General features: G+C 43.3%; 1 protein-coding gene across 1 annotated transcript; it reads left to right on the top strand.

Annotated features, from left to right (window-relative positions):
- Nucleotides 1-473: 473 nt before the first annotated feature.
- LOC112565091 (kelch-like protein 10) lies at nt 474-18491 on the top strand. Its single transcript, XM_025240347.1, has 11 exons — nt 474-972; nt 2292-2468; nt 3159-3286; nt 4574-4691; nt 6240-6410; nt 7065-7317; nt 7941-8086; nt 10216-10387; nt 14576-14847; nt 15421-15512; nt 17936-18491. Exons 1-11 carry the CDS (start codon nt 781-783, stop codon nt 18132-18134), a joined length of 1920 nt encoding a protein of 639 aa, XP_025096132.1. The 5' UTR covers nt 474-780; the 3' UTR covers nt 18135-18491.
- Nucleotides 18492-19098: the final 607 nt, after the last annotated feature.

The raw sequence follows: 19098 nt of genomic DNA, 5'->3' as shown, positions 1-19098 counted from the left end.
ATCACACACATGCAAACAGTCCAGCTAAATAAGTGTTTAAAATAAAGGCCATTTTAACATAAGGATGCCCTGCAGTGTGCACGAATAACACCATTATCCTAATCGAAATTTGTAAATATTTTATCTATTTCTAAATTCACTCAGGAATATATTTCCCTCGAGTGTCGCAGCACACACACACATGATTGAGATCTAGCAGCAAGTAGAATAAAGCCTTTACTGGGCTAGGTAGAAGAACATATCAAAAGCCCTAAAACTCAGCCTTATTCTTTATCTCAGTGAAACAAATGAAGTTAAAAATAGGAAACAGGGATGTTGTCAAAACCTGTTAACTTACTGAATTTGTGCAAAAGTTTGAAGCAGACGACTTACTTCTCTCAGAAACTGATGCTTGTGGCTCCCTACGTCAAAAAGGTATTAATCATCAGAACACTAGACGAATGACGTCATTGTTTCGACGATCAGTGACGTCAATTAGGTTTTGTTACGCATGGATCCAGAGTTGAGTGGAGAGGTTAGCAGACTGCAGTGAACAGCCGGCGCTGCTGCCCACACCACAGCATGTGACGGAGGGAAGGGTTGACGAGTCTCTTCACCTGGCTCTCCTTGTGCGCCTTTCGTCTTTTCCCCCGGCTTGGGCAGCAGCAACAGCGCCAAACGACATCGAAGATAATTGTGGAAGACGAAGAACTGAGGAAATCTGACTGCTTTGTTCCCCACGGGCCGCACTCCCGTTCATCGCCCTTTTGTGTAGAGGTCTTCAGGTGCTGTCGCTATTAGATGGAGATTTCGGACTCAGTGGACGTGACGGAGTTGGGTCATGGGCAGCAGCAGTTACAGCAGCACCCTCAGCAGCAGGAGGGTCCGGGGTTGATGGAGGGCACGCCAGTGAAGATGGATTTTAGTACCCATGCGTGTAGCGTGCTGTCCGACCTCAGAGAAGGGGGTCTTCTCTGCGATGCCGTCATCAAGGTGTGTTGTCTGACATTGTCCGCGCGCATTCATTCACAGTCTGAAATATTTCACACATGAGCACGTGCATGTATGTACATGTGCACACGTACACGTATACATATATATATATATATACTATTCACGTCGATTCACGTCTACTATGGTATAAATGTGAGCTCGTATTTGATAATCCAACAGTGCTCAGCTCATTCATCTATTATACAGCGCTTCGATGATTTGGAGAAAATTCTCTTTGATGGTGAATTTTTCGCATCACTTTTCATAGCCCTTGAGCCTGACTCTTTCAAAAATATTTTTCTTTTAAATTTATGAAGTTGTGCTAGACGATCCACTGATGTTCAGAGATGCTTGTCTATCAGGATGCAATAGGTAAAGATCAACTCTACTGGGCTTCTAACTGGTCTGAAGCCAGCATGTTCTGCAAGCAGATATTCAGCGATGGTACTTTTGATGTAGGGGAAGAGGAGAACCGGGTGGTTAGAGCGCTGACGTCCGACTTGAGAGCGCTGTGGTTCAATACTCGATTAGCGCAGCAAACGGGGGAAAGGAGAGGGGAACCGATCTCATGTAAAGCTGGCGCCGAGAAAAGTGCGGTCTTTAACACCCTTCCCCAACGACCTGAAAAAGTTAGGGGATGACTTTAACTTTACCTTAATGATATTTTGTATTACTTTCAGCGTGACTTTGATAAGACATTTTTCTGTATTTCTGACCCTTATTCTGCTTCCATTTTTATAAAGAAATGGAGACTGTGTGTATATATATATATTTAATTGTGTAATTATAGGTAACACAATAACACAGCAGTGACGTATACACACACACCCTCCTCTAATGACGTACGCTGCTTCGTGGTCTCACTCACTCATTGACTCAATCACTCATTCACCGTTCACTAGATACATTTTTTTTCTCACCCTCATTTCTCTGTGACTAACAGCTCATGGCCTCTTTCTCACGCCAGTCTGAAAAACAACAGGATACACCTGCCTTCAATACATCCAACCAATTCACAGCATGACACCTCAGTTGACCCGACATACGAATGCAGGAAGATCCGTTTCTTCACTTTCTGAACTTACCTATCTTCTTCTCCTTGTTGATGGGGACTCGCAAGTCACCCATGACGTCAATCTTTCAGGGGTGGGCCGAGGCTCTTCACTATCTCCTGAACATTTTCTTAATGGTGTTTGGATGCCGCGCCCGTAACGGTGGGGACGATAACGTTTAGTTTGATCAGCTTTATTATCAACGGCAGTAAAAGAGCCCTCTACCTTTTAAAAAAAGTTGTTTCCATTTCTGCCCACCCCCCGCAGGTGGAGAGCTGCACGTTTCCAATCCATCGGAACATCATGTCTGCCTGCAGTCCTTACTTCCGAGCGCTGTTCACCAACACTTCCTTTGAGACCAACCAGCGCGAGGTCACAGTGACCGGGGTCACTCCGCAGATCATGATGCTTATCATCGACTACGCTTACACCAGGTCAACCAAAGTAAGCTCACGTCTTCTTTTAGCACTGGTTTATCGCCCACGTGTGAAGCAGGGCGGGGCTATGAAAGTTCACAGGAAAGTGTCGGTGATTACTTGGTAATCAAGACAAATAAGGATCCCTTCAGATCTCTTTCTTCCTCTCACTCGCCTTGCGCAATTCTTTTTCTTGCCCTTCTGTCCATCTTTAATGAGTTATTTTTGTCGTTTGTGTGCTGTCTGATTTTTTTTTTTTTTTTTTACTATTTCTCTGTAACGCTTTGTAATTCTTCATGACGCTACTTTTCTTGATATTCGAAGACCAGACGAGTATCAGCAGAAAATGCTAATATAGATAGTTTAGGAAAAGTTTATTATCTCTTTTACTTCACCGCGGAAACGCTGCACACACACACCCACCTACACGCACACAACCCACCCAATATAACCATACACACTAGAGAGAGGACATGGGTGGAGGTAGATGTGACAGGACTAAAATCGTGCATGATGAATGAGAATCAACTGAGTTTGCGAGTCCGTCGCACGAGAGGGAACGTATAAAACGGGAGCAGCGACCAGTCAAGGTTTGGGAACGTATGACGTATACATTAACAAAAGAACAAAGGAACGATCGAGACGTCATAGCTAATCATGTCTGTCCGGCTACAGCAGACAACACGGCAGTTAATGTATGTCCGGACATGTGTTGCAGGTAACAGTAGACAACGTGGAGCAACTTCTGCCGGCAGCTGATCAGTTCCACGTCATAGGACTAGTCAAGGCCTGCTGCGACTTCCTGCAGCGCGAGCTGACACCTGCGAATTGTATTGGCATACGTAGGTTAGACTGTTGGTCTTACGTTGGCATGCAGAGGTTAGACCACGAACTTGTATTACTAGACTGCTTGAGGACGAGTTTTTAAGTTCATTACTAAAACGAGGCATGTGTATACAAATCTTGCAGTTTAGCCACGTTTCAGCTTAACTACTAGAACGAGGCTGGTGTATGCAAAGCTTCCGGTTTAGTCACATTCATTGTTTAGGCTCGCCGAGACTAACAGGAGAACTTCGCAAGAGGCTAAGCGTTGGTCTTGGCAGACAGACAGTAGTCCACCTATACACGTCCGTGGTTAGACTGTTGGCCTTAAGTTGGCATACGTAGGCTTTACACTGCATACACAGATAGAGATAAGGAGAGTAAAAGTGCAGGTAGTTTCTTTCATTTTCAAAGCACGATCGTTGCACGCGTCTTAAGACATCCAATGAAAGATGTCTGAGAGAAACCCTCTCACTACTGTTTGCTTGCAGTCGGACTAGATTCCAGCAGCAGAGACGCGCTGTCTAGGAAATGAGCGAAGAAAACGTAAACCATACCTAGCTGTATTCTGACGAAATTGTACAGTATAACAAGAGAAAAACTCAAACCAAACAATCCGTCACTCAAGCGTTTGAGTGTGTGTGTGTGTGTGTGTGTGTGTGTGTGTGTGTGTGTGTGTGTGTGTGTGTGTGTGTGTGTGTGTGTGTGTGTGTGTGTGTGTGTGTGTGTGTGTGTGTGTGTGTGTGTGTGTGTGTCCATTCACTTAATTTTTAAAATAACTCAACATAGTTTTATTACTTTTCTTCTGATATTGATGACGCTGATAATGATGACGATTTGGTTTATCTCTAGAGTCCAACTTCAACAGATAATAACAGACAGAAAATCAAACATTCCTCAGTCACAAACACACATATCAAAACATCCTATCACACACACATATGGAAACAGTTGAGCTAAATGAAAATTTAAATAAACATCATTTGAAACATAAGGATGCCACAAGCGTACACTAAGAAACACCATTATCCGAATCGAAATTTGTAAATATTTTATCTATTTGTTTATTCAGTCAGGAAAATATTTCACTCGAGTGTCCCAGTCGAGTGTCTGCCTGCGAGCGTGTTTCCATTCGTGTCCGAGATAGCTTCATTCCCTCACCAATGAGATTTAGGAAGAAAACTGTTACCCAGTAATAGTCCCTTTCAAAAAGCTGAGTTCCTCGATAGCTCTTTCACTCGTTATTTTTTTGCTCTTTTAGAAGGACTGAGTGGCGTCGTTAACGTCTGGTGTCGTTGGTGTGACCTGCAGGTTTGCTCAGACCTTCTTCTGCCACGGGCTGGAGCGAGCAGCCATGCGGTTCCTGCTGCAGAATTTTCAGACTGTGCACACCACCAGCAATGAATTCCTGCAGCTGGACATCGAAGAGGTGACGTAGCTACTGCAGCAGACCCGTGGGGCTAGATGCACATGTCTCTAGGTATTATAGCCACCCGGGCAGCGCCAAGCAGTCCACCCGGCTGCTGTGTGTTGCGAGTCTTAGCAGACTGTTGCCCCATAGACATGTATCTAGCGACATCGTGGGGACTGCAACCTTTGTTCTTTCTCCTGCACACCAAAAATATTGCTGGATATGTCAATCCCTTAAACACACACACACGCACGTAAGCACAGGCACACACACACACACACACAACTATGCAGGCAAGGGTTATTTCTTGATCTCGTCACACACCTTCGTTTACGACACCTGTAACAGAATGAGGGCAGCCATAATAGATTCTACTATCAGACGAAATGTCACGGACCAGTCTGTTGGGAACGGGTGGTTGTTGCCCCTGTCTTTTGTTTAAAGATTTAAGATTGTTGCGCTTGCCAGTCGACATGTGAGTGTTTTTGCGGCGTCGTGGTTTTGCGTCATTTTTAGGACGGAGTTTTTGATTTTTATGACGTGGTTTTGGGGGAGAGAAGAGATAGAAGAAGAAAGAAGGACGTTAGAGAAGAGATAAAAGAAGAATTAAGGACGTTAGAGAGCAGAGTGAGTGGATTATCCGTTTTGGGAAACTAGAAGATCTGTGGACTGTGTATTTATTTAACGTTAATTGATTTAAAGTTTTTGATTCTCCAGGGCAAATCTTTTGTGATAACTGATTGGAAGAACACGCAAGGGGACGCGTGCAGGTAGAGTGAGAAAGAGCGATTTTAAAAAAACAGCGTTCCTGACACGATACCATACAGTACAGACTCTCAGTCGCTCTCACTCTCAGGGACATGCCTCTTGTAGTCTTGCTGTTAAGGAAACTATTAACTGCGTTATGTCCTCTTCTACTTGTATTGAGTACATAAAATAAAGTAAAAGAGTACGTAATACAGTTAACATAGTGTATTATACTTCAGGACCCTTCATTCCTTAAAGAGCAGGCGCATGATTTCTCCTCTTCTGATGGCTGAACACATACGCCGCCTGGGCGAGCATCACCGTTACTTATTTTTGTGCACGTGCATAGATAAACAAGTTTAAAAACCCAATAAATGTAACAAGATAAAATTGCTAGACAGAGTTCTAGATCTGATTACACAAGCTGATGATTATTTTTCTCGGTTTTATAACATGGGAGGTATACTGTGCATTATACCTTATTGCCGACAAGAAACTTTTTTTTTTCGCATACCACTTTTAAGGATTTAAAAAAAAATATTTCCAGACGAATGCTCTCTCTATGACAGCGTAATCATCACAAAAAGTCATGTAGAGTTCTCGGCGCAACTGTTTTCACGATCTCGTTTTGTGTTTGCATTATTTCTTCTTCGGAATAAAGTATTATCAACAGGCTTGCAGTCCTTCAGACTTCGTAAGTGCTGGCATGGAGTAATACATGTAATGTGTCGTTGGTTTGTAGCTCTGGGTTTGTGCCAGGTCATGTTTCACGTGCAGGGCATTAGTGGCACACACTCTGACTCAGTCTCGGTCTTGCAGGTCAGCGAGGTGCTGGAGTCAGATCAACTCAACGTCCGCAACGAGGAACTCGTCTTCGATGCCGTTTGTCGTTGGATCGACTTCGACCGCGAGCGACGCAAAGGTCACATAGCGCGCTTGCTGAAGACCATCCGCCTCGGCCTCCTGACCACTCAGTTCTTTGTGGAGAAGGTCAGCAAGTGCCCGGGTCCTCTGTCTTATCAGACAGGCTTTCAATAAGCGAGTTGCAAGAATCTTTGCACCGGGACTTTTACTGAGAAATCATATCTCAAGAAAGGGATGGAGCATTAAACAAGAGCTAAAAAGAATTTAAATAAAACTTTATAAAAAAAGAAAGGTTTTGAAAAAGAAAGTACTACTTTTCTCGATTTGTTGGAAACAAAGGCTGGGAACAAAAGTATAGTTGTATATTACATAGCACTGCGTCACTTTATAATCAGACAGCTAGAACTTTGCATGAACTCTCGTAAATCTGGAAATGGAATGGCCCTTGCCCTTCCAAATGCTTGGTGTAGCAAGTGTATTATTATTTTCTCTACATGTGTAGAGGTTGTCTAGGGGTTAGTGTGTGTACTTGGTTTCAAAATTTTCACTTTAGCTTTAGTGGGACACAACACAAAATAACATCATTCTCTTGTATATATGTGTGTGTGGTGTATGTGGTGTGTGTATGTGTGTTGTGTGTGTGTGGTGTGTGTGTGTGATGTGTGTGTGGTGTGTATATGTGTGTGGTGTGTGTGTGGGGTGTCTGTGGTGTGGATGTGAGTGTGGGTGTGTGTGGTGTGTCTGTGGTGTGTGTGTGGTGATGATGCTGCTGGTGTGCAGGTCAAATCCCACCCGTATGTACGCGAGAGCGAGCCGGCCAAGCCGATAGTGATCGAGACGCTCAAGTTCCTGTACGACCTGGACATGGACGACAAGAAGGAGGTGGACATGAACAATCCCATCGCCCGCCCACGCGTCCCTTACGAAGTTCTTTTCGTCATCGGGGGCTGGAGCGGCGGATCGCCCACCAACATGGTGGAAACCTATGACACGCGCGCTGACCGTTGGGTTGTGTGCGAGAACCCGGATTCCGGTCAGTTGTCCCTCAACTTTTTTTTCCTCCCGATTTTCTCATCTCACTTCCTGTTTTTTCTTTGTTTGTTTTTTTTTCCGCTCTCTTATTCTTTCTTCATTTCTTTCTTTCTTGGTGTCATATCTTAAAGTCTTATGTTCATCTTAAACTCAGACATCGTCGTTATAGTAAGAAACAACTTTGTGTAAATAAAATATTAAATATTCTGCATATTCTGAAGATGATAGCAGCAGCAATGATTATGGTTGATGTTGCTTCAGATACAACTATTGAGCAGAGGAATATAGTTTATGCAGTGGAAATAGCATGGCACTTGTCTCAACCTACTTGTATACAAATTCAGCAGTGTCCGACTATAAAATGATATGGCCAGGTGCACAACGCGTCCTTAGCACTGAGGGTTACAGCAAAGCAGTCAGTTAAGAATGTTTATAAGCTATAAACCGTCTAGCTGACTGTTCTGCACTAAACATCAGCTAGTGCCAAGCTACCTTTGGCCACCTGGATCTTAATTTTATTTGTTGCCAGGCACACGAACTTCGCTTCTAAACACTTTTTTCAGAGCTGCAATTATACCATTGAACTTTCCACCCTGTCCTGTACTTTTGTAAACGTTTGTGCAGGTCCCAGGGCGTATCACGGCACCGTTGCTGTCGGCTTTAAAATTTACGTCATAGGAGGCTTTGACGGCGTGGAGTACTTCAACAACTGTCGGGTTTTTGATCCAGTCCTCAAGGTGTGGCAGGAAGCGGCCCCCATGCATGCCAAAGGTAGGCACTGGTTCAGTCTGCCCCAGCCGCAACAAATGCACTTGGCACAAACGCAGAAAAGCTACTGAATATGACTTGTCATTTGGCATGTACTTGTCTTCAGGGTTACTGCAGGGATGATGCATCAAGTGTATAGACAGCATATGCTTCCTTGCACTCGTGTGTGTGTATGTGAATGATGATACAGTGAACTTATATAGCGCCATATCTCGGTTCTATGGGCAGACATGGTGTTTTACACAAAAAAGACACAGACATACACGGACGCACGCAACATAACTAGCATAGATTGCCAGTATGAGATGAAAGATGTAGCCAGAAGCTGCTCCCATCGTGCACATTTTATTTGAAAAGCTGTAATCCGGGCTTCAAATGCACCGCTCCACACCACAGGTCCATCGCAACATTCATTTGATTTATATGTGCTCATGCACTTTCGATGCTTATAGAGGTCTTAAAGGACCTCGGATCCACCTTACTTTATCAATAAAAATAAACAATTATTAACAAATAATCGTGATTGGAATGTCGGTAGGAAAGTTGTTTAATTTTGTAGGAAAACGTTTCTACACAGAGACAAATTTCGCTATTTGGAAAGGGGAAAACCAACTTCTAGTTGTTAACTTTGCATACATTTCCAAAGAAAAACATGCATGCTCGAAACGATATCTGAACCGTAATCCACACAGTTCTCTCTGACTCTAGAGTGAAGACGATCATTTTACCACAACGCTATCTCACACTGAAAAAAATAGTACATTATATTCGTCAAAGCAATATATAAAGTAATTAAACAAACAAACAACAACAACAACAACAGCAACAACAGTTTTGCACTCTTAAATATGAAACAATACTGGTAAAATCTCTTCCTTGCTGTTGGCTTTTGAACTGTCTGCCACTGGCCCTGATTTTATTCAAAAAGAGTGTCATCAACAGTCGTACAATGATACAAGGGAAATAATTAAATCCTGGTAGCGCTGTTGTTCTCAGTTCTTCCCCCTTTCCATCTGCTTTTCGAGATGTAATAGTTTTCCTGCCAGAGTTCGTAGAAATAAACATAGAAGACCATGCAAGGGGAGAAGTTAGTAATTTTAAAGCTATTTACAGAGAAATTGATATTTTTCAGAGCAGAAAACAATTTGCAACTCGCTCGCAGGAGAGTTGTTCTACACTTCAGGCGACACGGTCCGCTACTCCTTCCATTAGATGGTGTGCTCTCCCTTGTTCCCATTGCCACGCTCCCTTGCCTTGCCGGATATTTTTCATGCCAACTGCCAAGCGTTGACCCTAGTAAAAACAGCAGGCAGGCGGAAACAGAGCTGTCATGATGGATAGGACGTCATTCAATTAACTAGGACAACTTTGACATTTACACACCCGCCATCTACCCACCCTCAGCGTACCCAGTCAAACTTCAACGTAAAAACAATATTGACCTTTTGACATTCGCTGTACTGCAGTCATTTTTTTTCTTAAACAAAGTGAAGCAGACAGAGCATTTTCAAAGAAAAAAACAGGAAATTGTCCTGAAACAGTTAAATTGTCGACCACCCCCCCCCCTACACACAATTACTGAAGAAAAGAAAAATGCAGAAGCTACAAAGCCTGCTCTTAAATACTGGAAACTATACTGAAGTGTAGGAACAAGGCGACAGGTTTTTACGTCTGCAAAAAAACAAAAACAAAAACAAAAGACAACAACAACAACAAAAAAAACAACAACAACACAAAAACAACTCTTCAAAGAAAATAATAAAAAACAAGCAAAAATATAAAAAACAGCTTTCGAGCAGAGGCTTTAGGCGACTTCTCCAAAGAAGTAAGAACGCAGCGAGCAATGTGACCATTGCGAACATACTAGAGTTTATTAATGAACATACTGGTCCCCCCCCCCCCCAAACAACCCCCTAAATATTTGTTTTCCAATTTGTTATATTTAGCAGGCGAATTTAAATTTCATTGTTTTGTTTTAAACTACTAGCATGAACGTGCTACCGATGCACAAAAGTGTACAATTATAAGCACACACCAGAAAGAAAGTAATAAATAAAGTATTGTAATACATTATTCATATGTATGCTAACCATACAAATCAGGCGACTCATACAAGTCACGATCTGAATGCAGATGCTACGTCAGTGTGGCGCTGCTGAATGATTTCATCTACGCCATGGGAGGTTTCGACGGCCATGTACGGCAGAACTCCGTGGAGCGGTACAACCCCGCCACCAACCAGTGGAGCCTGGTGCAGCCCATGAATCATCAGCGCAGCGATGCCAGGGCCACCACTCTAGAAGGTAAGTTGGCATCGGCATCAGGGCACGTGACGTGCGGAGGGCAAGCACTACACCTGGTGAGTTGGCAGGATGGTTTATGGGGTTGCCAAGAAAATATACTCTAGATCGTGAGTTCGTAGTCAAGCGCCTGGGAGTCGCTATGGTAGCTGTCACGTACATGGACTTGCTGCAAGGAGTTGCTCTTGGTCACTTCCACGAACGAACGACACAAATGTGAACCAGACAACCATCTTTGCCAATGACCAGGCACTATTAATGGTCCAGTCCATGGCAATCCTGGACTCTTGTCAAGAATGAGAAGAGTGATTTGATGAGTGGAAACTGTGATCTTATGGTTGTGTGTCGTAATATATTCAGATTTAAAATACCTCATCTATATAAACTCAGCATGTACGTAGGCTTTGTAGGTACATATTATTATTGCACTGCCTGTGTTTGACTATGATTTAAGTGTTTCTATACACACACGCATGACTCTGTCTTCCGTCTGATGGCATGTCACACATATCTCGGGCTTGAAAACGGGCTTGACAATGGGTTTGATATTACTGGATTTGTTTAAACGTTGTAGTGGCGAACATCAGTGAAACATGGGCCTGGATTTGTAAAGAACACCAAAGCTTCCATCTCTTGATGGCAGTGATTAATCATTTTCACGTGTGTTTGGATGTTTACGTGGTGCATGATCATTCACACGTGTGGCAAACTTTCCCACTTTATAACTTAAAGACCAACAGTGGTGACAAATGGCCTGTCGAAGCTATTTTTATGAAGTAAATGTGTAAATCTGGTAGTCCGGAGGTCTTAAGCGTGGTTCACGGTGTCTGGGGCGTGACATGCGAGAGAGTAGGAGCTTATTGATCATCCTCCAGCTTGTTTCACCTCCCTCTCACCTCCCTGACCCTCACTTCCTACACCGGGGGCACTAACCCCGTAGCTATAGAATATCCTCATCGAAATCAAAAACTAATTCGGACAGACAGCCACTGATGGGAGATTAACAAAATCAAAACAAAGTCAGAATAAAATCAAAACCGAAACAGTTCAATTTTCCGTCAGTGACGGTGTACACCAAGGCACTTCTGTCACCTGCCAAAGCCCACCTGTCAAAATGCAGACAATAATTTGCCGCCCAGAAGGCATATGCAGCAGTCTGTCAGTTCTTCTCACCCACTAGACATTTTGTGTCATCTGTCGAGACAACGAATGAAATGAAAACGAGGGTTGAAAACAGCCCGTCAAGCGCAGTTGCTGTTTACTGAAATAAGACATAATAAATAGAACCAATGACAGCCTTGTACAGCTAGTTCTATCTTTTCAACTAACAAAATGTTGTCATGCATTAGGACAATGTTATTGCAGAAGATTACGTTACCTTAGATTAACTGTAGGAACAGTTTAGTTAAATCCTCTCGAGGCAAAGCGGACAGTCGACTCACCTGTGAAACCTGACTCCTATGAATGAGTAAGGTAAGGCAGCAAGGGAGTAACGAATGATTAGAGAACTTTCTTTTTTCCACTCACATGATGAACTGTCTAGCTAGAGACTTACGGGAATGAAGTGTTTATTTTTCAAAGATTTGTAATTAGTTCCTTACCGGAAGCGATTTCTTATAAAATCAATCCAGCCAGCCAACCAGGCAACCAGACAACATACCCATCTACCTGCCTTTATTTTGGAATCCGCAATATCAAAGCTAAATAAGCTGCTGTGAACATAGATTCTAAAATACGATTAATACCTGTACTTAAAAACATCTTTTTGACAGTCCCTTACCAGGACAGTAGTTCTGAACACGAGTATTTCGTCACCTTGTCGTGTTATGGCCTCTGTTCCTGGCGCGGCGTAAAAGAATATCAAAACTCTCCCCCCTCCCATCATTCTGAATTGCTTCAAATCCACTGCTACATCCGCAGGTTTTAAGATAAAAGTTTTTTTTATTGCATTGCGCAAAGACCCGATTGTACATCGTTCGCTCGTTTTCTGCAGTGACACGTGACAAAGGTCGTGCACAGGTCTATCTGGGAGGGGGAAGAGCTGGTCAATGTCAGATGATTACACTTCGATTACTAAGGCATTTAGTTTTAGTTCAGGCTCAGCACGCACGATGATTTAGCTTGTAAGTGGGACGGAGGGAGAGAGGAAGGGAGGGGAGAAAAAGCCCGGAAAGCTGTGGTTAAGTTGGCACTTTACCAGCAGCAGGTTAATACCGCATGAAATACACTTGATACCGGTAATCACCATCCATTCAAGTCACTAACAGCTCAAATTGAAAGACTAGATTTCGCTTACACATTCGTCACGTCGACACTTTAGCGCCTCACTTAACAGAAATGAATTTGTCCTGAAAATACCTGCTCGCACTTTATACCTTTAGCCACAAACTCGATTGGCAGGCCGGCCTCCAGGCTGATGCCACGACCTCAGCATTCTTGCTCAGACACGACGACCACAATAGTTGCGACAAATCATGGTGGCGAGTGGTGGAAGATGGCAATGTAGATAAACTCATTGCTCCTGAATAAAAACTCTTTGTAGCTCAGTGAGCACTTTGTGGTGACTTATCCAGAAAATGACAGTGAATATGAAATATGCTGGTATTTTAATTGTTTCAAACAGTAGTAAGCTTAGCAGTTTGTGGTACGAGTATCCCATAGCCTAGTGGTCGAAAGGGCACTAAACTGTTAAGTGGCTCACCGGGCTTAAAGAAAGGTGAAGGCCAGTTGTATTTTTCTGCCGTCGTCTGCTTTATCCTTTTGCACAGAATCTGTTGAAGCCTATAAAACCAGTTTCTATTCGAAACGTTACGAATATCGGCCACCTTCTTTTCAGAGATGTCAGGATTACTGGTCAGATTTGAGCCACGGAAACGAACAGCGAACGACAAAAAATAAAACTGAAAAAAATTAAAACGTTCGAGTCACATTTAACGTAATATCCGCAGAAGAAAACGAAACCTTAACTAGCTACAAGGACACGATTTTGCACTATTGTAGTCAGCGCTGACTGACAACGGGGAAACGGAATCCTGGGATTATGTTCCTAAGTCACGCAGGTAACTTCACACGCACACACGCACGCACGCGCCAGAGGTGCACGCACCCACCCACACACACACGCACACACACGCACACACACCCACACACGCACCCACACACACACACACGCACGCACTCACACACGACCACAAACCTCTGACAGCCTGACTCATCGATACGCCGCTGAAAGAAAAACTCATTTTGACGTCGAACCTAAATCTGTCTGGAAGTGACGAGGGCAGGTAAACAGACCTTCCCCACCCCTCCTTGCACCCACTTACCCACCCACCCGAGTCGGGAGCAGCATTCGGATGCGCAAAAATATCAAGTTGCCAGCAAACAGGTTGTTGCCTGAATTTAAGAGCTTCATTGAAGTAGGATTTTCATGTTGACTTCCATAAAGTTGTCTCTTGGCCCGACACTTGCCGATCTATAGAGCTACTAGCTAGCGATGATGATGATGATGATGATGATGATGATGATGAGGAGGAGGGAGGAGGAGGAGGAGTGGGAGAGAAGCCTTTTGTGAATACTCAATACCAACGGAGGGATCAAATGGGAGCAAGGGGATGATATCGCACTGCCTTTTCTCTCGGTTCGGTCGTCAGTCCTCTAGCCACTCAGTCCTCCACAATTCTCTCATGGGAAAGGAATAGAAAAGAGAAGCTGGAAGAGGGAAATATATGGTTTAAGGTTGAGCTTGATAAACAGACGCATGCCAAACACAACAAAAAGAAGAACAAAAACAGATGCAGACTCTGCATGTCTGTCTTGCTCTTTCCTGAGTCACGTGATCTTCTGATCTCAGAAGCTGAGAGGGATATCCTTTTGCGTAATTGATGTGCATTTATCACTGATTAATACTGACTTTGTAGGTCTGAAAATGAGCTGGAGATCAGTACATCTTAATTGTGAAAAGATGCTACTCTATTGCATTTGACATTATTTTTTTCTACCTATTGTTAATTGATTAAGTGCCCTTGCATTCATGCAGTAGAAGGTTAAATCCGTTAAGGTTAAATCCATGATTTGGGCAAAACTTGAAGAACAAAACAAAAACAAAACGAAAACAAACAAACAAACAAAAACAATCAAACAAAAACAAAACAAACCAAAAAAAACATGTATCAAGGTCAACATATTTTTCAGGTAAGATCTACATCTGTGGAGGCTTCAACGGTCAAGAGTGTCTCAGCTCCGCGGAGATGTACGACCCCGACACGCGCCAGTGGACGTTGCTCAATCCTATGCGCAACCGTCGGTCGGGTATCGGCGTCATCGCCTACCACGGGTGTATCTACGCGCTGGGCGGCTTCAACGGCATCACACGCATGAACACGGGGGAACGCTACTGCCCCCAGACCCGCCAGTGGACCCCTATCCCCGAGATGTACAGTCCACGGAGCAACTTCGCTACGGAGGTATAACCCTGTGGAATACTTTTATGTGTGTTGTGTTATATGTTTATGTGTTGTGTGGGTACGATTATCTCTCCGTTTTTCTCTTTTAATGCATCCATATTACGTGTCATGTGCATCAGTCGTGTGTGGGTGTGTCACAGCGAGCGAGAGATGCATGAAGGTAGAAACAGATAAACATAAAGAAAGGCAGCAGTCAGAAGAACTTCAGAGGACCGCCACTGAATGGCCTCTGTCATCTCAAAACACAATTTTGATGTGGACTGTTGAAAGAGTTCATGGCAATGGCTTTTAGACCCTTAAGCTGCTCTGCCTTTCCTTTTTTTTTTTTTTGCTCATCAATACTGTATTCTTTGCTCGCTTTCACACCATCTTAGTTGTGTGGGCTTCTTCCCTGACAGTGTGTCTGAATTTAAATCTCTTGGTGGATTTTTTAAAAAAGAGAGTGTTGCTGTTTTTTTCTTCAATTCTAATTTGCATTTGTGTGTCACCATTTGACTCATGAGATTCGTGCCAGATGTCAGTGGTGGTAGCAGTTGTTTATTATTTTCTTCTATTATTATTACATACAAAAAGATCATCGATGACATGCTGTTCGCTATTGGAGGATTCAACGGAGTGACAACGATCTTCAACGTCGAGTGTTACGACATCAACGCCGATGAATGGTGAGTGCACTCATGCACACGCATGCAGGCATACACAAAGTCTGACACAGAAGTTTTTCATGCATTGATAGTCAAATGATAGTCAAATGGTCTTTCAAAAGGTACATGTACTCTGTTTGTTATGTTTTTGTCTCATGACGTACCACGCACATTTTGTGAATAGCTTTTATGTTCACGACGCAGTTGTATTCAATTTTCTGAAACAAAAAGGTAGACAACGCCTCACCTGTGATCACAGGTGCATCAAACTTTGCGGAAAACGTTCGCTTCAGTGAACGTGCCATTACGTTGATTCGGTCATCAGCCAAAGTGAAGAAAGGTCGGGCAGTTCAAGACGGAACAGCAATTTGCAGCTCGCCCGAACAGTGTAATTGTCGAGTCTATCGATGTGTCCATTGTGGACCTCATCTGTCATGCGGTGCAGTGAAGTCAAAGGAGTCTGGATAGCTGTGGTTTTTTCTGCTCTATTAAAGCCCGTCCTCCCTCTATTTTACTGCACTAGGTCCTCATTAGAAAAGATTAAAAAAGAAGTGAGATGTTGCGGGCTCGTAATTGTTGAAAGCAGCGTTAGCGAGAGAAGTTCCACTTGTCATCAGATGCTAGAGACTCCACTTTAAGGCATTCATGTCGACCCTACAATGAAGAAGAAAAGTCAATTCGTTAGCTGGTATTAAACCTCAGACATCCGTTCACCCAGCTCCCATTGATGTTAGAAGCTTTTGGGGTCCGATAAACATTTCGGTCAGCTTTCTACTCTTCCCGTGGGGCTGAAGCAGACATTAGGATGTCCCAGAACCGTTGATGCGGTGTTCATGGCAGAGGACCTCCAGGAGACTGGCATGGCCGCAATGTAACGGAACCGTTGTAAGCCCAAGGGTGGCACCATGTCATGTCTTGTCATGAGCAGATACAAGTAAACATGCGCCTGCATTCATGCCATATGCGAGAAGAAGTGAAATTAAAGAGCAAGATTAGAGCAAATTTACTAATTAAAAAACAAAACAAAATGAGACAAACAAATAATTGTAAAATAAAACAAGCCTCAGGGGTTTCAATACAGACCTACCAATTTATCTCTAAAAAGAGGATTAAAACGTGAATACTACTAATAATAACCATAATTGTATAGCACATTTTCCCATGTAAATAGGAGCTCAGTCTGCTACACATAAAATGCCCCGAACCGAAGATGCAATAAATATAATTGTCAGCAAACAGATAAACTATGACAATAACAGTGCATTAAGGAGCGATTGGAACAATACTCTTAATGCACAATGATTCTTAAAGAGATGGCGTTTTAGGACGGATTTAAAGGCTTGAAATGTAGACACAGTAAAGGAAGAACATCTGAAATTCCAAACAGCTCGAAAGGTTGGTCATTAAAATGCTGCGAAAGGGGTGTTAGAACAAAACCTCGAGAAATGCGGGCTAAGGATTTAACGATTTGCGGGATGGAAAAGAGAGGTAATAGTAGTTTAGTTTACATCTCTTTCCAAACACGTACATTTCCAATTCAGTCCACTTTCCCAGACCCTGCTCTGTCCTCTGTCTTCATTTCTGATACAGTACTCTGTAGACGCACAGGATCATATGCCTACGTATCACGTGGTCACCTGGGTAACACCTACGCACGTGAATTTCCTAGACACATACAAGTACACTAGAAGCACGAAGCACAGAAGTGCAGCCATTGCCAGCCTGATTATGGCGACTTTAAGTTCTTCCCTCAACATTAGGTCGACTTGATCTGCTTCTTCATGTCTGACAAAAGCTTTGGCGTACCAAGGATTCGGGAAGATTTCTACCAATGTGTCTTGATTAGTGAACTAGCTACAACACGTCGATGGGACTTAACAAGAACTCGTGTGACATTTAAGTATGTGACAATTAACTTAATTAAAGCTTTCCACGAAATCTCACGACAAGACAGACTGCGCGTGCAGTGCGTTTTACGTCATATGCAAGTTTGACCAATGATCTGTTACAAACGCACGCGCACATATGAAAGAGTAGGCTAAAGAAGTGAAGTGAGAAGAAAGAAAAAAACCTCAGTTTAAGTTAAAAGGCCTTTTAATGTTTGCCGGCGATAAAAGATACATAATTTGAGTGGTAAAACAATTTAAGGGAATATTTACGCGCACGTTCGCAGGCACACATACACAGAGTGTCAAGATATCTACACGTGTGTGTGTGTGTGGTCTGAAGGCAAATGAAAAGCAAACTAAAAATTTTCCCTCTGGGATTCATTCGTTTACGGAGGATCGCAGACTTTGCAAAACAAACAAAAAAGATGGGAAGACCCACCGTTTTTTTGTAAAGCACTTTGACCCTGCTTTTGATGATGGTATAAAATGTTATGTAAATCAACTTTATTATTATTATCATTGGCTCTGACCAGGTGTTTTGTGACTGATCTGCAGGTACGATGCCACAGACATGAGTCTGTACAGGAGTGCCCTGAGCGCATGCGTGGTCCGAGGACTCCCCAACATCCAGGACTACATCTACCAGCCGCCACAGCGTGAGAGCAACAGCGGGCAGTCCAGCTCCACGTCGCCACCACCTCCTCTCGTCTCCAATACCACCATCACAATCCACCCCGGAGAGTCGGAAGCTTGATGACAGATTCTGTTCACCACAGCAGGTGACAAGGTCAGTGACCTTTATTGACACTTACTCAGGAACATCTGGAGTACGAAACCACCTTTCATGTCGCCAGCAGCATTAGCAAAGAGCTCGCCAGATGGCGCGATTCTGGTACCACGAGAAGTGATGGCTGAACAACTACAACCATCGTGACTGGTCACTTTTGCCAAAGCCACCTTGAAATATCACATTTGTGAGCAGATCGTTCTTCAGTTCTACGCCTGCCAAAAAGCAAAACAAACAAACCTAGAGTGCTATACGTATTTTCTGTAGTCGCCAAACAAATACTAACTATATTCCAGCAAAAGATGCGTCAGGATCTGGGGAGTTTTGCAGTTAAAGATGGTGGTTGAATATTAACAGGCAGGCAAGACAAACACATTCACATCTCATTCACATTAAAATGCATGTGTCACGCACTCACGCACTCACGCAGCCACCCCCATTACCAATGCAACACAATCCACAACTCATGTGCGAACACGAACACAGAGGACAAAGAAGACAATAGCCTTTTAACTATTAAAGGTCGTAGTTTATTAATGTGACTGAGAATTATTGTTAACTAATCATTACACCTCAATCCAAACGAAGTAAGAAACACATAGTACTGATAGAGGGGTGGCCAAGCCAAGTAGTTTGAAATAAGCATGAGTCACAAGAGCATGGAATTAGGCCTAAAACACATCCCAATGGTCCTGAACTTCAGGACGCCCAAAGCAGAATCTAGATTTACACGAAGTGCATTTCACACAATACATTGTCCGCTGCAAGTGCAGTGCGACTGCGTGCGTCTGTGTGCATGCTCTTTCTTTGTTGATGGTAGTCTGCATCTGAGTCGCTTCTTCCTTCGGTCGGTCTGTCTGTCGTCGTCTGCTGGACCTTATTTCTGCCTCCACTCCTCCATCCTATTCCTCAGTCTTTTTATCTGTATTTT

This window comes from Pomacea canaliculata, linkage group LG5 (assembly GCF_003073045.1).
Source record: "Pomacea canaliculata isolate SZHN2017 linkage group LG5, ASM307304v1, whole genome shotgun sequence".
In the NCBI taxonomy this organism is placed as follows: domain Eukaryota; kingdom Metazoa; phylum Mollusca; class Gastropoda; order Architaenioglossa; family Ampullariidae; genus Pomacea; species Pomacea canaliculata.
This window is presented reverse-complemented; position numbering and strand designations above follow the sequence as displayed.